This window comes from Triturus cristatus, chromosome 3_1 (assembly GCF_964204655.1).
Source record: "Triturus cristatus chromosome 3_1, aTriCri1.1, whole genome shotgun sequence".
Lineage (NCBI taxonomy): Eukaryota > Metazoa > Chordata > Amphibia > Caudata > Salamandridae > Triturus > Triturus cristatus.
Window position 1 is genome coordinate 813,916,110 of NC_140583.1, and position 16,243 is coordinate 813,932,352.

At 46.3% G+C, this 16,243-nt stretch overlaps 1 protein-coding gene across 3 annotated transcripts in view; it reads right to left on the reverse strand.

The window, feature by feature from the left end:
• Positions 1 to 7,414, reverse strand: part of DIP2A (DIP2 acetate--CoA ligase A) — an 879,263-nt gene extending 871,849 nt beyond the window's left edge. For 2 of the 3 annotated variants that reach the window (XM_085645153.1, XM_085645151.1), the window contains exon 1: positions 6,764 to 6,917. In XM_085645153.1, coding sequence (XP_085501279.1) covers positions 6,764 to 6,854 — 91 coding nt within the window. In that variant the 5' untranslated portion in view covers positions 6,855 to 6,917. Of the gene's footprint in view, positions 1 to 6,763; positions 6,918 to 7,320 lie in introns of those variants that run through there. The other variant, XM_085645155.1, reaches the window with a different exon arrangement.
• Positions 7,415 to 16,243: the final 8,829 nt, after the last annotated feature.

Genomic DNA, 16,243 nt, shown 5'->3' on the forward strand with positions numbered 1-16,243 from the left:
TCAGTTGGAGGCCGGACCCTCTGGCGCAGGCAACAGATGCTTTTCTGCAGGAGTGGAGCCAGGAACAGAGTTATGCATTTCCTCCGTTCTCCATGATTGTGAGGCTGGCGGCACGGGCTCGCCGGCAGAAAGCGGAGATGGTCGTGGTGACGCCATTTTGGAGGTACCAAGTTTGGTTTCCAGTTCTTCTTGAACTTTCTTGGGATTTTCCAATCCCACTCCCCCCGTTTCCTCATCTTCTTCTGAATCCGAACGGGGAACAACACCACCTGATCGCTCAGGGTTCTCTCCTCCTGATGGCATGGCGGCTTTCCGGCGACGCTGGTCGCTCCCAGGCCTTTCGGGATCGGCTGAGAACCTCTTGTCACAGGCCTGGGCCGCAAGCACCTCCAAACGCTATCGGTCCGCCTGGACGAAGTGGTTTCGTTGGTGTCTTCGACGGGGTTTGGATCCCGTGGTCACGGGCATTGTTCCCATCCTGAATTTCTTGGCCGAAATGGCTTCGGACGGCCTAGCATATCGAACCATTAACGCAATGCGCTCAGCTATCTCAGCGGCCCATTGTCTTGTAGAGGGTGTGCCGGTGGGGGAACACCCTTTTGTCTGTCGTCTTTTGAGGGGGATTCGTTTGTCTTTGCCCCCGGAACCTCGTTATTCCGTCTTATGGGATGTCAATGTGGTTCTTAACTTGTTCTTATCTTGGCAGTCGAATCGGTACCTCTCCTTGAAGGAGATCTCGGCGCAGCTAGCCATGCTACTGTGTCTAGTCTCTTGTCGTAGAGTCTCGGATGTGCATGCGCTGGACATTTCGGCACGAGTGTTCTCTCCGGATGGCGTGACTTTTACCATTGGTCGCCGAACAAAGTCAGCTTCAAGGTCAATATCATATCCGGCCTTTCCAGAGATGCCCAAACTTTGTGTCGTGAACTGTTTGAAAGCTTATGAGGATACAACCTCTGAGTTACGCCCTCCAGGCGAAAGACAACTTCTCATTGCATTACGAAAACCGCACAAGGCAGTCTCCTCACCCACTATTGCTCGGTGGGTCATGCAAGAAGCGGGGATAGACACAAAGCAGTTTGGAGCTCATTCTGCCAGAGGAGCAATGGCGTCGAAAGCATTCACCCTGGGGGCTCGCTTGGAGGATTTAATGCGTGCTGCAGACTGGTCTTCGGATTCGACTTTTAAACTGTTTTATTTTAAACCGGTGGTGGATTTAGCACATTTGGTGGTAAGTAAGCTTTGAACTAGCATAATCGGAGCCTCCGGTCCTGCCATAGAATCGAAATTTGCCTAGCATAGTAACGGTAAGTTTCAATTCTATTAAGGACACGGAGGCGAGGATTATCCCTCCCTTAGCACAATCTGTGCGAACCCTCCCGTATGGCAGTAAGTAAGATGTTTTGTTACTCTTCAGGATGATGTCATGTCTGCTCGTTGTTTCACGATGCTGTGGTGATACATTATGCAGTTTCAGGTTCTTACGCCTTGTACTTTGCCTTTAGGGAATGATGGTTCCAAACAAGACCAATAACGTGGAAGCGTTCGCGCGAAGAAAGAGGAGGGACAACGGATGTGGCAGACCTTCTACTTGAGGCTAACACTGAGGAAGGACTACGTTGGAATGAGACTGAGACTGATGGGAGCTGTAGTCTTGCGAACTTTGGTGGTGCTCATGGTGACTCTCTCCAGATCGTTTTTCCTTGTTTGAGGATAGAAATGTTGTTGGTTTCTATTTTTGGCTGCTGTGGAGAAAATATGTTAATAAAGCGAAGAAGGAATTAGCATAATCCTCGCCTCCGTGTCCTTAATAGAATTGAAACTTACCGTTACTATGCTAGGCAAATTTTGATTCCTGAAAACTATTAGATGAAGAAAAATGTAAACATTGTGTCTAGAATAAGGCCATGAGAGAGAGATGGGTGGGCGAATGAGTAAAACTATCTGTACTAACTTACAACAGAATGGCCCCCCCAGAAGGGCTTGAAAACATATTTGATATTGATACACAATGACCAGCAAATGTTTATTTTGACTCTATTCAGGGCAAATATGCTGCAGCTGATGGCAGGGTTTCCAAATAATTGTCACTCTTCGTCAGAGCCAGCATTGTGCCCGTGTGTCGCCTATAACCAATTTGCACATCATAATATTTTGTACATTTTATTAAATTGCTAGGAACAGATATATTTCACCTGTATTTAAAACATTTAATTTTTGACAGTGCAAGCCAGCTATTTTATTTTTACAACAATTACATACAACATATGTGGCTGTGTAATGTCTTCTTACTTATTGTAGGTACTGAAAATAAGGAAAAACCCTGCTGGAGGTATCCCCATAACTAAAGTACCTTACAGGATAACGGTTGCACGATACGATTGCGTAACAGAATGTTTTATTCGGAACATTTTTTAGAATGAGCTATTCGAGTAGATGAAATCGATTTGTTTCTTAATTGGTTATTCTACTGACCGCTCATAAATGAACTGTATATATGAAGAGTTGGTTTTTAATATTTACACTTTTTATCTAATCTGCAGCACACTTATGTTACTGAAAATGATCGAATAAAGGTATTACAGACTGACTGGCACCACTCTTTTGGAGTGCAGAAAAAACAACTCGTTTGAGAGTAGCAGAAACATTAACAACTCACAGATAAACGTTCATTTTTTTTATACATCGAACCTACTTAGAAATAAATAGTGCACACTTAATTGTGACATATCTCAAGCTTTTAAATTCTCAGACGGTGTTATTCTGCACCGGCAGGAGTTATCTGGGTTTCCGAATGTGACATATGCAGGACTGGCCATGCATGCAGAGTGTTTGCCTGCATTTTTGGTGGTGACGCGAATGCCATGCAGGGGCTCCTGAACGGTTTCAAGGAAATTACCAGATCACATTGTGCGACTGTGACACTGCTTAGATATGACCCTGGGATGGCAAACTCTACAATTTCAGATGTAATAAATTCATTTCTTCTCTTGCATTATAGGACTTGTAATCTTCTCTTTCCATTAGCCTGCACAAAGCATGTTTTTAACACACTACTGTGCTATAGTACAGGGGCAAAATGCACTGATATCTAGATCTGTAGAGGACTGAAGAAGAAATAGAAGGAAGGGAAGCAAAAGGACGGGCTGGCGAGCAACATAGAGCTTGGGATTGGGGCAGAAGCACACAGACGAAAAAGCAATGGGGAAGGAGAAGCACACGAGCGGAGAAGGAGAAAGCTGGAATACACATGCACTCTCGAAGAGGCAGGTCGTTGTTTCCACCAACGTAAGAAGGATTCTGACTGCAATATGTACCTCGGCGTCCACTGTTTGACATTTAAAAGATAAAAATGGCAATGAAAATGTACGTGTTTCGCAGAGATGTTAAAGATCAGGGAGAGAACTGTATCCTCTCCAGGTGTCTGTCTTGAGAAAAATCTCTTAGGGGTTTACACACTTCAGAACCCCCAGACAATCTGCAATACTTTTCTATACTCCTGTAGTCCTTGTCAGTTGATAGGTCAGAATGGGAGAGAAAACAACATTGAGCCAGGCAGAGGGGTGTTTTGATGTGCAGAGGCAAACTCATAATTTCCCTTGTGCTCATAGCACCTCTGTTGTGCCACTTATGCAATACACTTTTATTCTGCAAAAAACACTGCTCCCTTCCAATCAAAACGCTCTATTTAATACATCTACGGTAGTCTCTTTAAAAACATCCAGACACTACAAGCCTCCAAAAGAGGCACCAGGGAGCACATTCCCCTTATCTCAGTGTATGTATCTCCACTCATTAGCCACAGAAATGCAGTCAATATACTTCCGCTATTTGAGAAAGCAGTCCTCACCCTCCGCCCAGTGCCATGCCAATGAAGGGGCAACCAAATGAAACCCACTTTGCTTTATTAATTAATACTGTGAGCCAAACCATAGGATGAACATCACAAGACATCCACGCTAGAGTTTTCAATGTTTACCCAGACATTTTCTCACATTTCTATGATATGGAGATTACCTATTCTGTTGAGTATAGTAAAACTCCTGTACCCGCGGGCAGCAATGACTTCATGCTAAACACTGCTGAGCTGATCAGTTGACCTTGCTGGGGCAGAGGTCTCGCTGCAGCCTAGCAGAGGACGTTACTCGCCTGATTATGGGGTCTATTTGACAATAAAATATTAACTAATATGGCACTACCGCATATGCAAACAATACACTTTCTTTTTGCAGTTTTGTATCTTCATGTGGCATGCCATCTCAAACAGCATGCTCTATATTCCGAAAACTGTGCATGAAATACTGACCTTACCTAAAGCTTCTGGTTGTTGCCTCTTTTTTTCCACTTCAAATGAGTCTTTTCCATTTATCCTACCTCTGCATGTCTCCTCTCTCTGACCATAACCTACTTTAGGTCGCATGCATGTTTTCACTAATCACTATTATTGTATTTCTGCAAACTGCTGACAGCTCATTTGAAATATCGCAAACTCTCCTTCTTTGAACGTCACAGTCCTGCAATTCAACAATACAAACTCTTCTATCTCACCTATTAGCCAACAAACCATATGCATGAACTCACAGACCAACCCTTACCCACCCAACGATCACATCAAACTCATTAAATTAATCCACCACTCAGACCAGAATAAATGCACTGCGGTAATAGCAGTAACTAACAAAATTAGACTAACCACTAACCTCGGGTTTCAGAGCAGCGTGCTGCTCGTCATAATGCGCTTCAACGGCTCGTCAGGAGTAGTAAGTTATTTAGAAATACACTTACCGTAGCCAATCACATTAAATGAAAAATTTCATAAGACAAAAAAAAAAAAGATGCACTGATTTGCTTGCCCGCTGTTAACCAATGAGATTACAACTTCGAACAACTAAGAAGCACACTAGGCCTTGCTGACCAAAGAGAACTACCCTCTCTCAGAAGAGCTTAGCATTCTATGGACCTTGATAATAAACACCTAATTCATAATTTGGGAATTATATACATTCTCAAATTCCTGTCCAAGCTTACCATTTTCACCATAATGATATGCAGTACCTCTAGACTTATGATGGCTACTCGACGCTTCGAGCTGCCTCTCAATGTGCTGTAGCCAACTATAAATATGTATTTCCTTTTCATCGGGCAATAATGTATACAATAAACCAACATTCCTGTGAAATACTTCTGTATAAACACTTCACTGACCAGTCCCTTACAGAAAAGGCTGGACTTATCCACTTTTGCCCAAACTATTTAGGTGTGCAGCGTTTTTTCACTGTAGACCAAGCTACATGTGAGAGGTTTCAAAAACGAAGATAAAGTCATATTACAAGGTGTCTATGAATATATTCCCAAAGGAAGGTGTAACCTTGGGAAAGCCCCAGGTGAAGATGCCAGAAGAAGTGAAACATGTGTTGAGGTCCATCCTCTTATGCACAAGATGTGACCCTGAAGATTTTGCTGCAAAAGAATGAGCTCTGGTACACAACTAAAAGACGTAGTTCGTTATATATTTACTGACATCTAAGGACTAGGACATAATTTTTGTGCTTAAAAAATCCGATTGGTCCAGTGTCAGTATGTGCTAGTTTCCATTAGAGTATTGGCAAACTATTTACACATTACGAAGATGGCTTACCGACATTGCCACTAGCGAAAGGCAATATAAAGTTCAAGTTGGTGGCTGCTAAGATAACCAGCCCATTTGAACTGAGAAGATGTGGAAACCAGGGTGGGGAGAGGTGGTACACATTGACTTGTGAGAACGTTAAAGTTGTATAAGGCATATATGTACATTTTTCAAGTCTTAGGGAAAGGGTTCTATGGGGTGGCATCTACTGGAAGTGGAAACCTCTCACACTGGCCATGCTGCTGCTCCATATGCACAAGTTCCTGGCCTTGCTGGGTAAATGTTAGCGACCCAACACTAAACGCCCATTGCATACACCTTGAGGAGACAATTACAGGCTATGTGTCTCACCCTAGGGAACCTGGGCAGTAGGAAGTAATTCCTGGCAGTGCACTGTGCCATATGGAAAGCCTAAATGTAATAGGCAATGCTGTCATCTTTGATGGAGCAGAGTCAAACACGCTAAATCCCAAATTTGACACTCTAACCCTGAGAGATATCCCAAGAAAATAGCAATACTAAGTCAGGTAATGAATCCATGAGAGATAATTCCAAACCATGCAACAAGGATCTATAGCGGTTATAGGGGTCATGGCATTCCTCTTTTGAGACAACATTCGTGATCGCGCATTACACTGCCTGCTTAGAATCAAGGGACTGTATCAGTAGCCTTTGAAAACGCAATCCAAGTGGTATGGATACCCTCTGAGAGGTCAATGTAGGCAGGCCAGTGACCTTTCCGTGGAAATAATAGCGAGGGAAGAAGCCAGTACGACTTGGCCCTTCCTGGATGAACAGCTCGATATAGTTGGTGCAAGGTGAACAGGAAAACAGTTGAACTGAAGGAGATTGGGGATACAAACGGGTGATGGGGACCCAGAAAATGGAAGGAGCAAAGGACTGTTAGGTGGGTACAGGTGGCGACTGTTGCAGAGGTAGATTTGAGCAGAGATTGCGGAGGGCTAGATTTCTGAATGGGAAATATAGACACAGGATAATGAGGAGTAGGGTCCAAGAGCAACGCTCAAGGAGCTGGCCGTAGAAATTGTGCTGTTTGAAGACACGACTGCCCGCCGCCTGTTAGTGATATTAACCCAATCCATCCCCGCCAGGCGGCCCCGTTTCGGCTCTCACCCTCGGACAGCTCCAGTTCCAGCTCGGCCAAGCTCTCACGCACCTCGGGGGGCAGGGCTCCCTGCAGGGGCCCCCCGCACCGATCCGCCATCACCGGCTCTACAGCAGCACCGGCCACTGCAGCCCAGAACCACACGCCCCCGTAGCGTCAAAACTACGCCCACAAGGGGGTTGGTGATAGACACGCCCCTACCCGCCTGAGCGCCTCAGATACTGGGACCCTGCCACGCCCACCGCGGCATGGAAGCCACGCCCAAAGACACTTTTGAGTCACGCCTACACGGCACCCACAGAGCCCGCCTACTAACCCTGACATCACGCCCAGAGTAGCATCAGAATCACGCCCACCATTGCCAGAGCCACGCTTACCGACCGAACGTCAGTGGAATACATTATCAGGCCAATAAAGTTTTATTTGAATTTCACGCACGCAAAAGCCAACGTCTGAGCAAAGATTGTCGAAGCACGTCGAGATCCTATATCTACCAGGTGCTATTACCATGACACGCCTAACGGATCTTCAGTACCAGCACATGAAACCTGGATCTATAACTTACTTTTGAGAGGGACGGAATCCGGCTGACACGCCTCCTTTGGCGACTCGTTATTGTGTTTTTTCGCTCAGTGTGGCCTCGTTTCCTCGAGACCAGATGTATATAGTGAATCGCCGCGTAATTTTCGCCTCCGACGCCAAGATGGCTGTTCCGTAACCGGAAGGCCCGCCCTTACTATGGCGGCTGCCTGTAAACTGTTTTGTTTATATGTAATTTAGTACTCAGAAGAAACAGGTTTTCTGGAGTACGGGTGGTGCGTGAAAATAAGATTTTGCACAGCGGTATTGCAGAACACGTGGCTGCTCTAGCGCTCCACAGCCCAGGACCATACACAATAAATACGCCACTCATGGAGCTGTGAATTGTCCATCTTTTTTATTCAGCATACAATCACACACTTCCCTGTCATTACGTCATAGCTGTTGATAACCACACCATGACAACTCCAAGCAAGTTTTTTTTTTTTGCAGATATAGCGCGAACTCGACCCGAAGGTTTTGGAGCGCTTTACATGAGCACCGGTTACGTTACACAAGGACACATTTTTGTTTTTTTGGTAGGCACGGGGAGATTAAGTGATTTGCCCAGGATGTGGACGCGACCCCGAGGCTCCAACTTTGGTTTCCAGCACCAAAGTCGGCAGCGCTAGCTGTCAGACCACATCCTCTCCCCAAGTATGCCGCTGACCGCGGCCCCCGCAGGGGGCCACTCGGCGGTCGGCGCCTTAGTGGCCCCGGGGCCCCGGTCACCCCTCCCCACTCCCTCCTTCGGGGGGGGGGGCGGGGGCAGGGACCCTGATTGTTGCCCCCCTTCGTGTCGGGGGCCGGAAGTGACGCGCAATGCGCGTCACTTCCGGGCCCAGGTGTGAGGGGAAGGCTATTTAGCCTTCCCCCACCCTCACTGGCGACCTCTTTGTCGCCCACCTCGCCTGAACTCACCGCATCGGTCCGTCGTCCGCGCCGTCTTCGTGCGCCTCCGGCCCCCGCGGCACTGTTGTTTGTCGTCGCTCCCACGCTTCTTTCTGGTGAGTCTTGCAGCACCCACTCCGCCCCGGCCCTGTCCCTGGGCAGTACCAGGTCGACGGGGCCCTGTGGCAAGGATCGCCACGGGCGGAGGGGGCGCAAGATGGGTGCATGGGGGTTTGGAGAGGCGGGGTTGGGCTAATGAGCATGCGCAGTTGGGAATTCGCTAGGACCGTTGCGGAATTTGGGGAGTGCGGGCCACGCATGGCTGATGCCATTGAGCTGCGGCCCCATCCCCTTGTGTCGATGGTCGTGCCCTGCAGCCTGCCTGCTCCCGGGCGTTGAAGAGCCTGGGGCGGGCCTCGGCCCGCGTCCTTTCGTTGAATCGGGGGAAACGGGGCGAGTAGTGCAGGGCTGCCCTCGCGAGGGCGGCGCCGCCCACCGGTGGGGGTTGGCGTCCAATGAGCTGCTGAGGCTCGCGATACTGACAACTGTATTGCCGGAAACGCAGGGGAAAGGGTTGTGGTCCGTCGGCTGCGCGGCCGCCTCTGGTGCAGTACTACAGAGGGGGCGAGACGCGAGGTCGCGTCCACATTCTGTGTCACTTAATCACTAATTGACTCAATTTCCCGTGCCTAATTATATGTACGTAGGTTCGAGTCTCGGTAATGCCGCTGAACTTCCTGTGATTAGGGGCAAAACACTTAATCTCCCCGTGCCTTACAAAACGTGAATGTGGGTCCTCATGTAACGTAACGGGGGCTATATAAGGCGCTGTAATACTTAATTGGTTTCGGGTCAAGTTCGCGCTATATAAAACTCGGCAAATATTGTCAATGCCTTCGGGTCGAGCTCGCGCTATCTACAATATGCGTAAAGGCGTAACCGATACATGAACCGAGGCTCATGTCCTCAAGGCCCGCTAGGAGCGGTGCCAGTTCACTGAGGCTCGGAGAATGGACGGGAGCGGTGGGAGCATCCCAGTCCCATGGTGTGTCCTCCTGTGCGGGACCCTAATCTCTAAAACGGTGTCTTTTTCACCAATATCAGCGTGAGAAAAGAGGTTGTGGCGTAACGGCCAGAGCTGCCGACATCGTAAATAGGAACCAGGTTCGAGCCTCGGCGTCGGCAAAACATCCCGTAATTCGGGGCAATTCACTTAATCTCCGCGTGCCCAACAAGAAACAAGCAACCTCGGAGCGGGGGACCAGGGTGCGAGAGTCGGTATTGTCTTTAATATTGAATGCGGGGACGATTCATAAAATATGCATAAAAGCATAATCTAGACATGAACCACGCCTCATGGCTTCAGGGTCCGAATCTGGTTTGTGTTTTCGCGGCTCGGGGCCGCTTTCGCATCGCGAGATAGGCCAGCCACTGATTCTACTAGGGCCTGTGTAATGTGACGCGCCTGGTTTGATCCCTGGTTCGGCAGACACCTTCATCCCCAGCGAACGGATATGGCCCAAGGGAGAGTGGGGAGCGGTGCCGGTTTCTGAGGCCGGGCGTATGGACGGGAGCGGTGGGAGCATCCCTGTCCCATGGTGTGTCCTCCTGTGCGGGACCTTGCCCGCCTGTCGTGGCATCTCCTCACCCCCGCCGCACTGACTCAGGGGGTGCGAGGTGAGGAAATATGAATTTTGTGATCAGTTATGTCCCCTATCGTAGACCCCAACGGCTCCATGTGCATGCTATAAGTACATGTATGTTCCCTCCTGCTCCAGTTTTGAAGACGCAAATATATGTGCGTCCACCGTCAACATGTCCTCTTTCAGATCCACCATGAATGGGTCAGATATTCCATTCCTAAGTATGAAAGGCCACCGACTTTATGTGGTTCACTTTCCACATTTTACAGATTCAGGCGAGTAGGCCCCGAATTCTGTCTTCAAACCTTTTCCTGCCTTCTGCCTCTGAAAGCTCCAGTCTGAGCCTGCATCTGTATCCATGAACCTTGTCCTACTCCCTGCGCGGCTAACGATGCCTGATCCAGCCTGTCGCCTGCCAAAAACTGTATTTCACCTTCAAGATTATCTCCTCCGCTCCTCATCCGATGCATTCCTGTCTAGTAGTTTAGGTAAACATTCCTCCAGCTACCGTGCAAAGGGCCAGGCCTCGCTGTTCTCATGCAAGTAATTCATAGCCCCGTTACCATGGAATATTCCTACCCCCTCGCATCTAGTGTAGACACTTAGACGCTTGTACACGCACTAACAGTCAGTATAGAATAGATTCTATCCTAGAGACCTCTCCTTTTGGATAACACAGTTCTTTAAACATAGGATATTAGATATGATTTGGGATTAGGTTGACATGACCCCCCAGACTTCTGTCTCCACATGTAGAGCTAAATGTCAAGTCCCCTTCACCCTCTAGTTGCACGTCAATCACACGTCATGCGGCTGCGCGCGCATCTCTGTCAAATATTTCTGCTGACATTGCAGGATTCTCTTATGGATCCACCCACTTGTGACATCATGTATGATGACGTTTATTAAATTACGCCCATACATCCGCCTCTATTAGTTACGTATGCACCTTTTATCTGTACTATCAGCTGTTACGCCTCTTGCATCTGTTTCACTGTAATGTATTTTCTATAAAACTGCCTATCTGTCAATAATGTATGCCCTTCCTTCCTGAACTTTCGTGGTGATGGAATAGAATGCCTACAATTCGAATTGTATTCCTTTGTATAGGAATAAAGCCTTTTAAAACCTCTAATACCACTGATTCTGCCTCTTATATTTACTGAGTTATTCTTAATAGACTTTACCGCATAAAAAATAGTACCGGTAATGAAATATTTACCACATAAATTGGCGCCCGAACAGGGACACTTTCTCATCTCACGCGCCGGCGGTGCGTTGCAGGCCCGGTCTCCTGCCACAGCTGAACGGACAAAAACGCGTACCTGCAGGATTTCCTGTATCTCCCTCCGGTCAAGCGGGGGCGACTGAGGCTGCGATCAACACCCAGACGAGGCGGTGAGAAGTGCGAAGTATGCCGACCAGAGCCTAGCTGAGAGAGCAAGATCCGAGGTATACAGAGGCCCACCAGGTTCCGAAGTTCCGAGTCCAGTCGAGTCGAGTCCAGTCCGGTCCAGTTTCAGTTCCGTTCCGAGGCCTTCCGTTCCGAGCTACCCGGTGAGTACCATTACCGGGGAGGCATTTAACGTGCACATAGTCTGTGCCGGTCAAGACGGGTTTGGGTACACAAATCCGGTCTGCACTGTTTTAGCAGTGTATCTGTACTGTTTAGCAGTATATATAGTATGTCTTGCATATAAATAAGTACTATCTAGTGTCAGTCTTATGTCAGTAACTAGTTTTCTATTAGTTATCATTGTTCGTAAAACTGTTAAGTGTTAAATGTTTTAAAAACGTTCTATATATTGTGGTGTGAATGACTGTTCATTATTGTGTTTTCTTGTATAAAGTGTGTTCTAGTAATAAGGTCTAAGAATGCCGCTCTTTTCGAAACTAAGACAGATCAAAACTAGAAAAGGTGTACTCGAAGAAGCTGTTCCCATCCCACCTAGGGACACTCCAGGGTACTTTATGTATCATAAGCATGGCCTAGATGCCGTATTATTTCTTGATTTATGGGTGGACTACACCAAAGAATTACCAGAGAGTCAGAGATGGCCCGCAGCGGGGACCTGGGATGCAGATTGCATCATGAGAGTAGAAGAAGAATTATGGAAAAAGAAAGCCAGACAGTCACAGAAAGATGCCATTGAATTATGGCGTAAAGAATCATATAGACGTACAGAAAAAGCACTCAGACAGGAAGAGAAAGGTAGAGAGAATTCAAATAAAACCCGAGAAAATCTATTACTTGAGGAAGGTACCCGAGTGAAATCAGAACAAGTAGATAGACAAAGAAACACTCTTATGAATGGTATGTATCCTCTTCTGGCCGAAGGGTTACCTAAGGCTACCCCGGAAATACCAAAAGACTTAACTCCTCCATTGCTCCCGATAAAAGCACATCCCAAAACACATCCCAAAACAGCAAAGGACGTTTTCCTTTCCTCCTATTTAGATGACGCAGCTCCCGAGTATGCTAATGCCATACCACCCACACCGCTTGCCGATGGTGTCCAACACCAAGAGCATTCGTCTGTATCCCCGCAACTACAAACTCCTACACAAGTTCCAACAGGCCCGTCCGTTTCTACAGTTTTTCCCGCATCTACAATCTCTATCCTACGCCCAACGAATCCTTTCGTGCCTAGCACCTCAGATGGTGCTACAGGAGGTACGACAGACATGTTTGCCACACCGCCGCGAAATAAACAGACCCTTAGAGATTTAGCACTCCAACGTACACCCCAACTAGCGACATCCGACATGTTTAAAGAACAGCTTGTGGATTGTAGATACGACCCAGTACCAGGTAGACAGGATAAATTGCTCATATCATCACTACGTATAAGACGAGCTACATTATATTTAATGACGATACCAGGAATGGGTGAACACCTAGACGAAATATATCGCTTTGTCCAAACAGGGCGAGGTCCAGAAAGTATTAACGAAGCTATGGAATACCAGAAAGTGGATGTCCAAAGACAACTACTACGTTTTTTCATAAATTGTGTAATTAGGAATCAAGACAGGCCTGGGGCAGATCACGATACCATGCAAAGACTTGCCAAATGGGGTCAGAACATATCAGAAGAGAAACATGATAGACAGGCGTGTATAATCGCCATGTGTCGAAACATCCGCAAGGAAGTAGAACGAATACATAAAGAAAGACGAGAAACAGACAGAGTAGAATCAGAAGAAGAGGAGGAGCAAGAATCAGAACAATTAGAAACGATAGCTTATGTAGGTAGAGGAAGACCCCATAATAATACCAGAGGTTTTAACGACCCGATACGTCCAATACGTCCAGAATATAATAGACATTTTCCAAACCCTATGTTAAATACAAAATCCCCTGAACACCTATTCCAAGCCGCTGATAAATTACTCCGAGATCGAAGGGGGTACCACATGCTCGATTCCATGGACGAACAAGAATTAGCCAGGTCAGCAGTACAATGGGCTGACAGTCCCGGCGAATACAATGATGTACTTGCCCACACGTTTCTGAATCTTGACCCATACGAACAGCGCTTAGCTAGTATATACATGATTCAACACCTCCTTATATTATATAAAAGCCAACACTCCGATCCAGGACCTTTACCTGACATATTGACAGAACTACTCACGAACATATGGAGAGGGTCAGGTACTGATTTGATTAAGGAAATTCTAGAATCCCGAAACCAATATTTAAATTTCGTATGCCCAGAACACGTTCCAGTTCCCATTATGGGAAGAAAAATGTATCACATAGATAGACAGAACCCGTTACGCGAAGTACACCCAATCAGAAATGACGGTAATAATTTTACACGCGTGTTTGTGTACACGCCTATAACTAAACTGGAATTATTAGAAATGAAGAAAGTAGTACCCAGCCATGACAAGGATCCAGCAGGTTTCCACCGTGAGATAAAAGACATGTTACTCATGGGAGAGTATACCTACCCCGACATTATGAAAATATTAAAAGTCCTATTACCCGCCGGTGTTTATGAGAAACTCAAAGAAAAGGAATGGGAGGTGGGAGACCAAAAGATAGATTGGACAGCATTGGAAAACGAAGAAAGGGCCCGAGCTGCAGGAGCAGGGCTTGGGGAAAAGACTACAGCACTAGCAGGATTACTAATACAGGTACTGCCACGTTTATTAACTACGAAAAAGGAAGACTGGGGTGCAATCTCAGCCTGTAAACAAAAGCCTGATGAAGACACTAGTGATTTCTATTCCCGATTTGAAAAATGTTTTAGTATAAATAGTGGCATAAAAGCCAGTAGTGAGTCATATCCACATCTGTTTGTGACAAAATTAGTTGAGAATTCCCTGCTGCAAGTCAAGAATAGAGTATTGAAATTCGAAAGTACCTGGCAAGGTAATACCCCATCACAGATGTTACAGATGTTACAATATCACCACAATAGAATTAGAGAAGAACAAGAACATGAACAAAGACGTATGAAAGATACAAAAATGAAAATGCTTGTTGCACAGTCAGTTCCAGCCGATGGTCATCAAAAGGGTGATTCCGCAGGTCCTGCGAAAGGGACATGCAACTATTGTAAACAACAAGGTCATTATATACACGATTGTCCAGTCCTGAAACATAATATTGCCACAGGTAGAACGCAGGAAAGACCACGTTTACCTAGACAGGATCAGAATCAACAACAAATCCCTCAGCATGCACAACCTAGGTTAGCTCCGCAACAACTAGCTCCACAATAGGCAGCTCCACGACAGATCGTAGCACCACCACAAGCGCAGCCTATTGCTGCAACACAAGCAACGACACAACAGATGTATCAGTACGCACAAACAGATTATCCCGATTATCAGCGATACTCATGAGATAGCCTAGAGAGGGAAGTTGGCTTACCCCTTATTGAGGTTCCTGTAGACCAAGAGGGACCTTATGTACATAGTGAACTATTAGGGGAAGACAGAAAATTTTTACTTGATACAGGGGCAAGCAGAACAACTATAAGACGAAGTGAAGTTCCAGGGGCACCCCTCTCAGGCTCACAGAATGTTTCCCTTGGATTCTCAGGAAAACCCATAATAAATGACGTAACACAACCTCTTCCACTTACGGTCGGTCCATTGACATGTACTACAGATTTATTGCTTACTAAATCATGTCCAGAAAACTTGTTAGGCATAAAAACATTGAAAGCTCTAGGAGCCATAATATGTTGTTCTCCGGAAGGAGTACGACTATTTTTACGTGACTTTAAAGGTCACTACGTGTCCAGAGACATGGATCACCGACTGCAGAATTTACCTACACATTTATGGGCACAAGGCCCCACTGATGTTGGTTGCATGAACATTACACCATATCGAGTCACACTGAAAACAGGAATAGTACTACCACGAATGCGACAATACAAGTTACCACCAGATGCTGTTGTGGCTTTACTGCAAATCATTGACGAGCTCATTGCACAAGGAGTGGTTGTCGAAACCGACTCCAATGTATGTAATTCCCCGATAATTCCGATTCTTAAAAGAACGGATCCAAAGGCACCACCAGTATATCGATTAGTTATTGATCTGCGCGAATTAAACAAATGTATTGTACCACAATACCCTGTGGTCCCAGATATCTCTTCATTACTAACAGCTATTGATTCAGAAGCAACGTTCTTCACTGTAATTGATCTTAAGAATGCTTTCTTTAGTGTCCCAATCGATCCGGAAAGTCAATATCTGTTCGGATTCAGTTTAAATGGACGAAGTTTTAAATTCACACGCGCACCTCAAGGATTTACAGAAAGCCCCAGCATCTATAGCCAAGCATTGAAACGAGGACTTGACAGACATCCCTTTGTCAGATCCAGACTTGACATTGTATGTAGATGGGTCATGTATGAGAACAAGTACAGGAGAGTTGGTGGCCGCTTACGCAGTCACAACAGACACTGAAGTCATTGAAACAAACTGTATTAACACTTTGTCAGCTCAAGCAGCAGAGCTCATCGCTCTAACACAAGCCTGTATTCAAGCCACAAATAAAAAAGTCAACATATACACAGATTCACGTTATGCATTCGGAGTCGTCCATGACTTCGGCGTACTGTGGCGAGAGAGAGGTTATTTAACTTCTCACGGTGCCCACATCCAACACGGACCCCTCATTCAAGCTCTATTAGACGCGATTCATCTACCTACTGCAATATCGATTATGAAATGCAAAGCCCACACAAAAGTTACCGATATCATTTCTCAGGGTAATGACCTAGCTGACAGAACAGCTAAACAGACTGCTCAGAATCAGACTCACACAACTGACATGACAAAGACAATAGTTCCGACACCAACACATTGCATGACAGTTAAGGATCCCGCCCTTGATGTAATTGA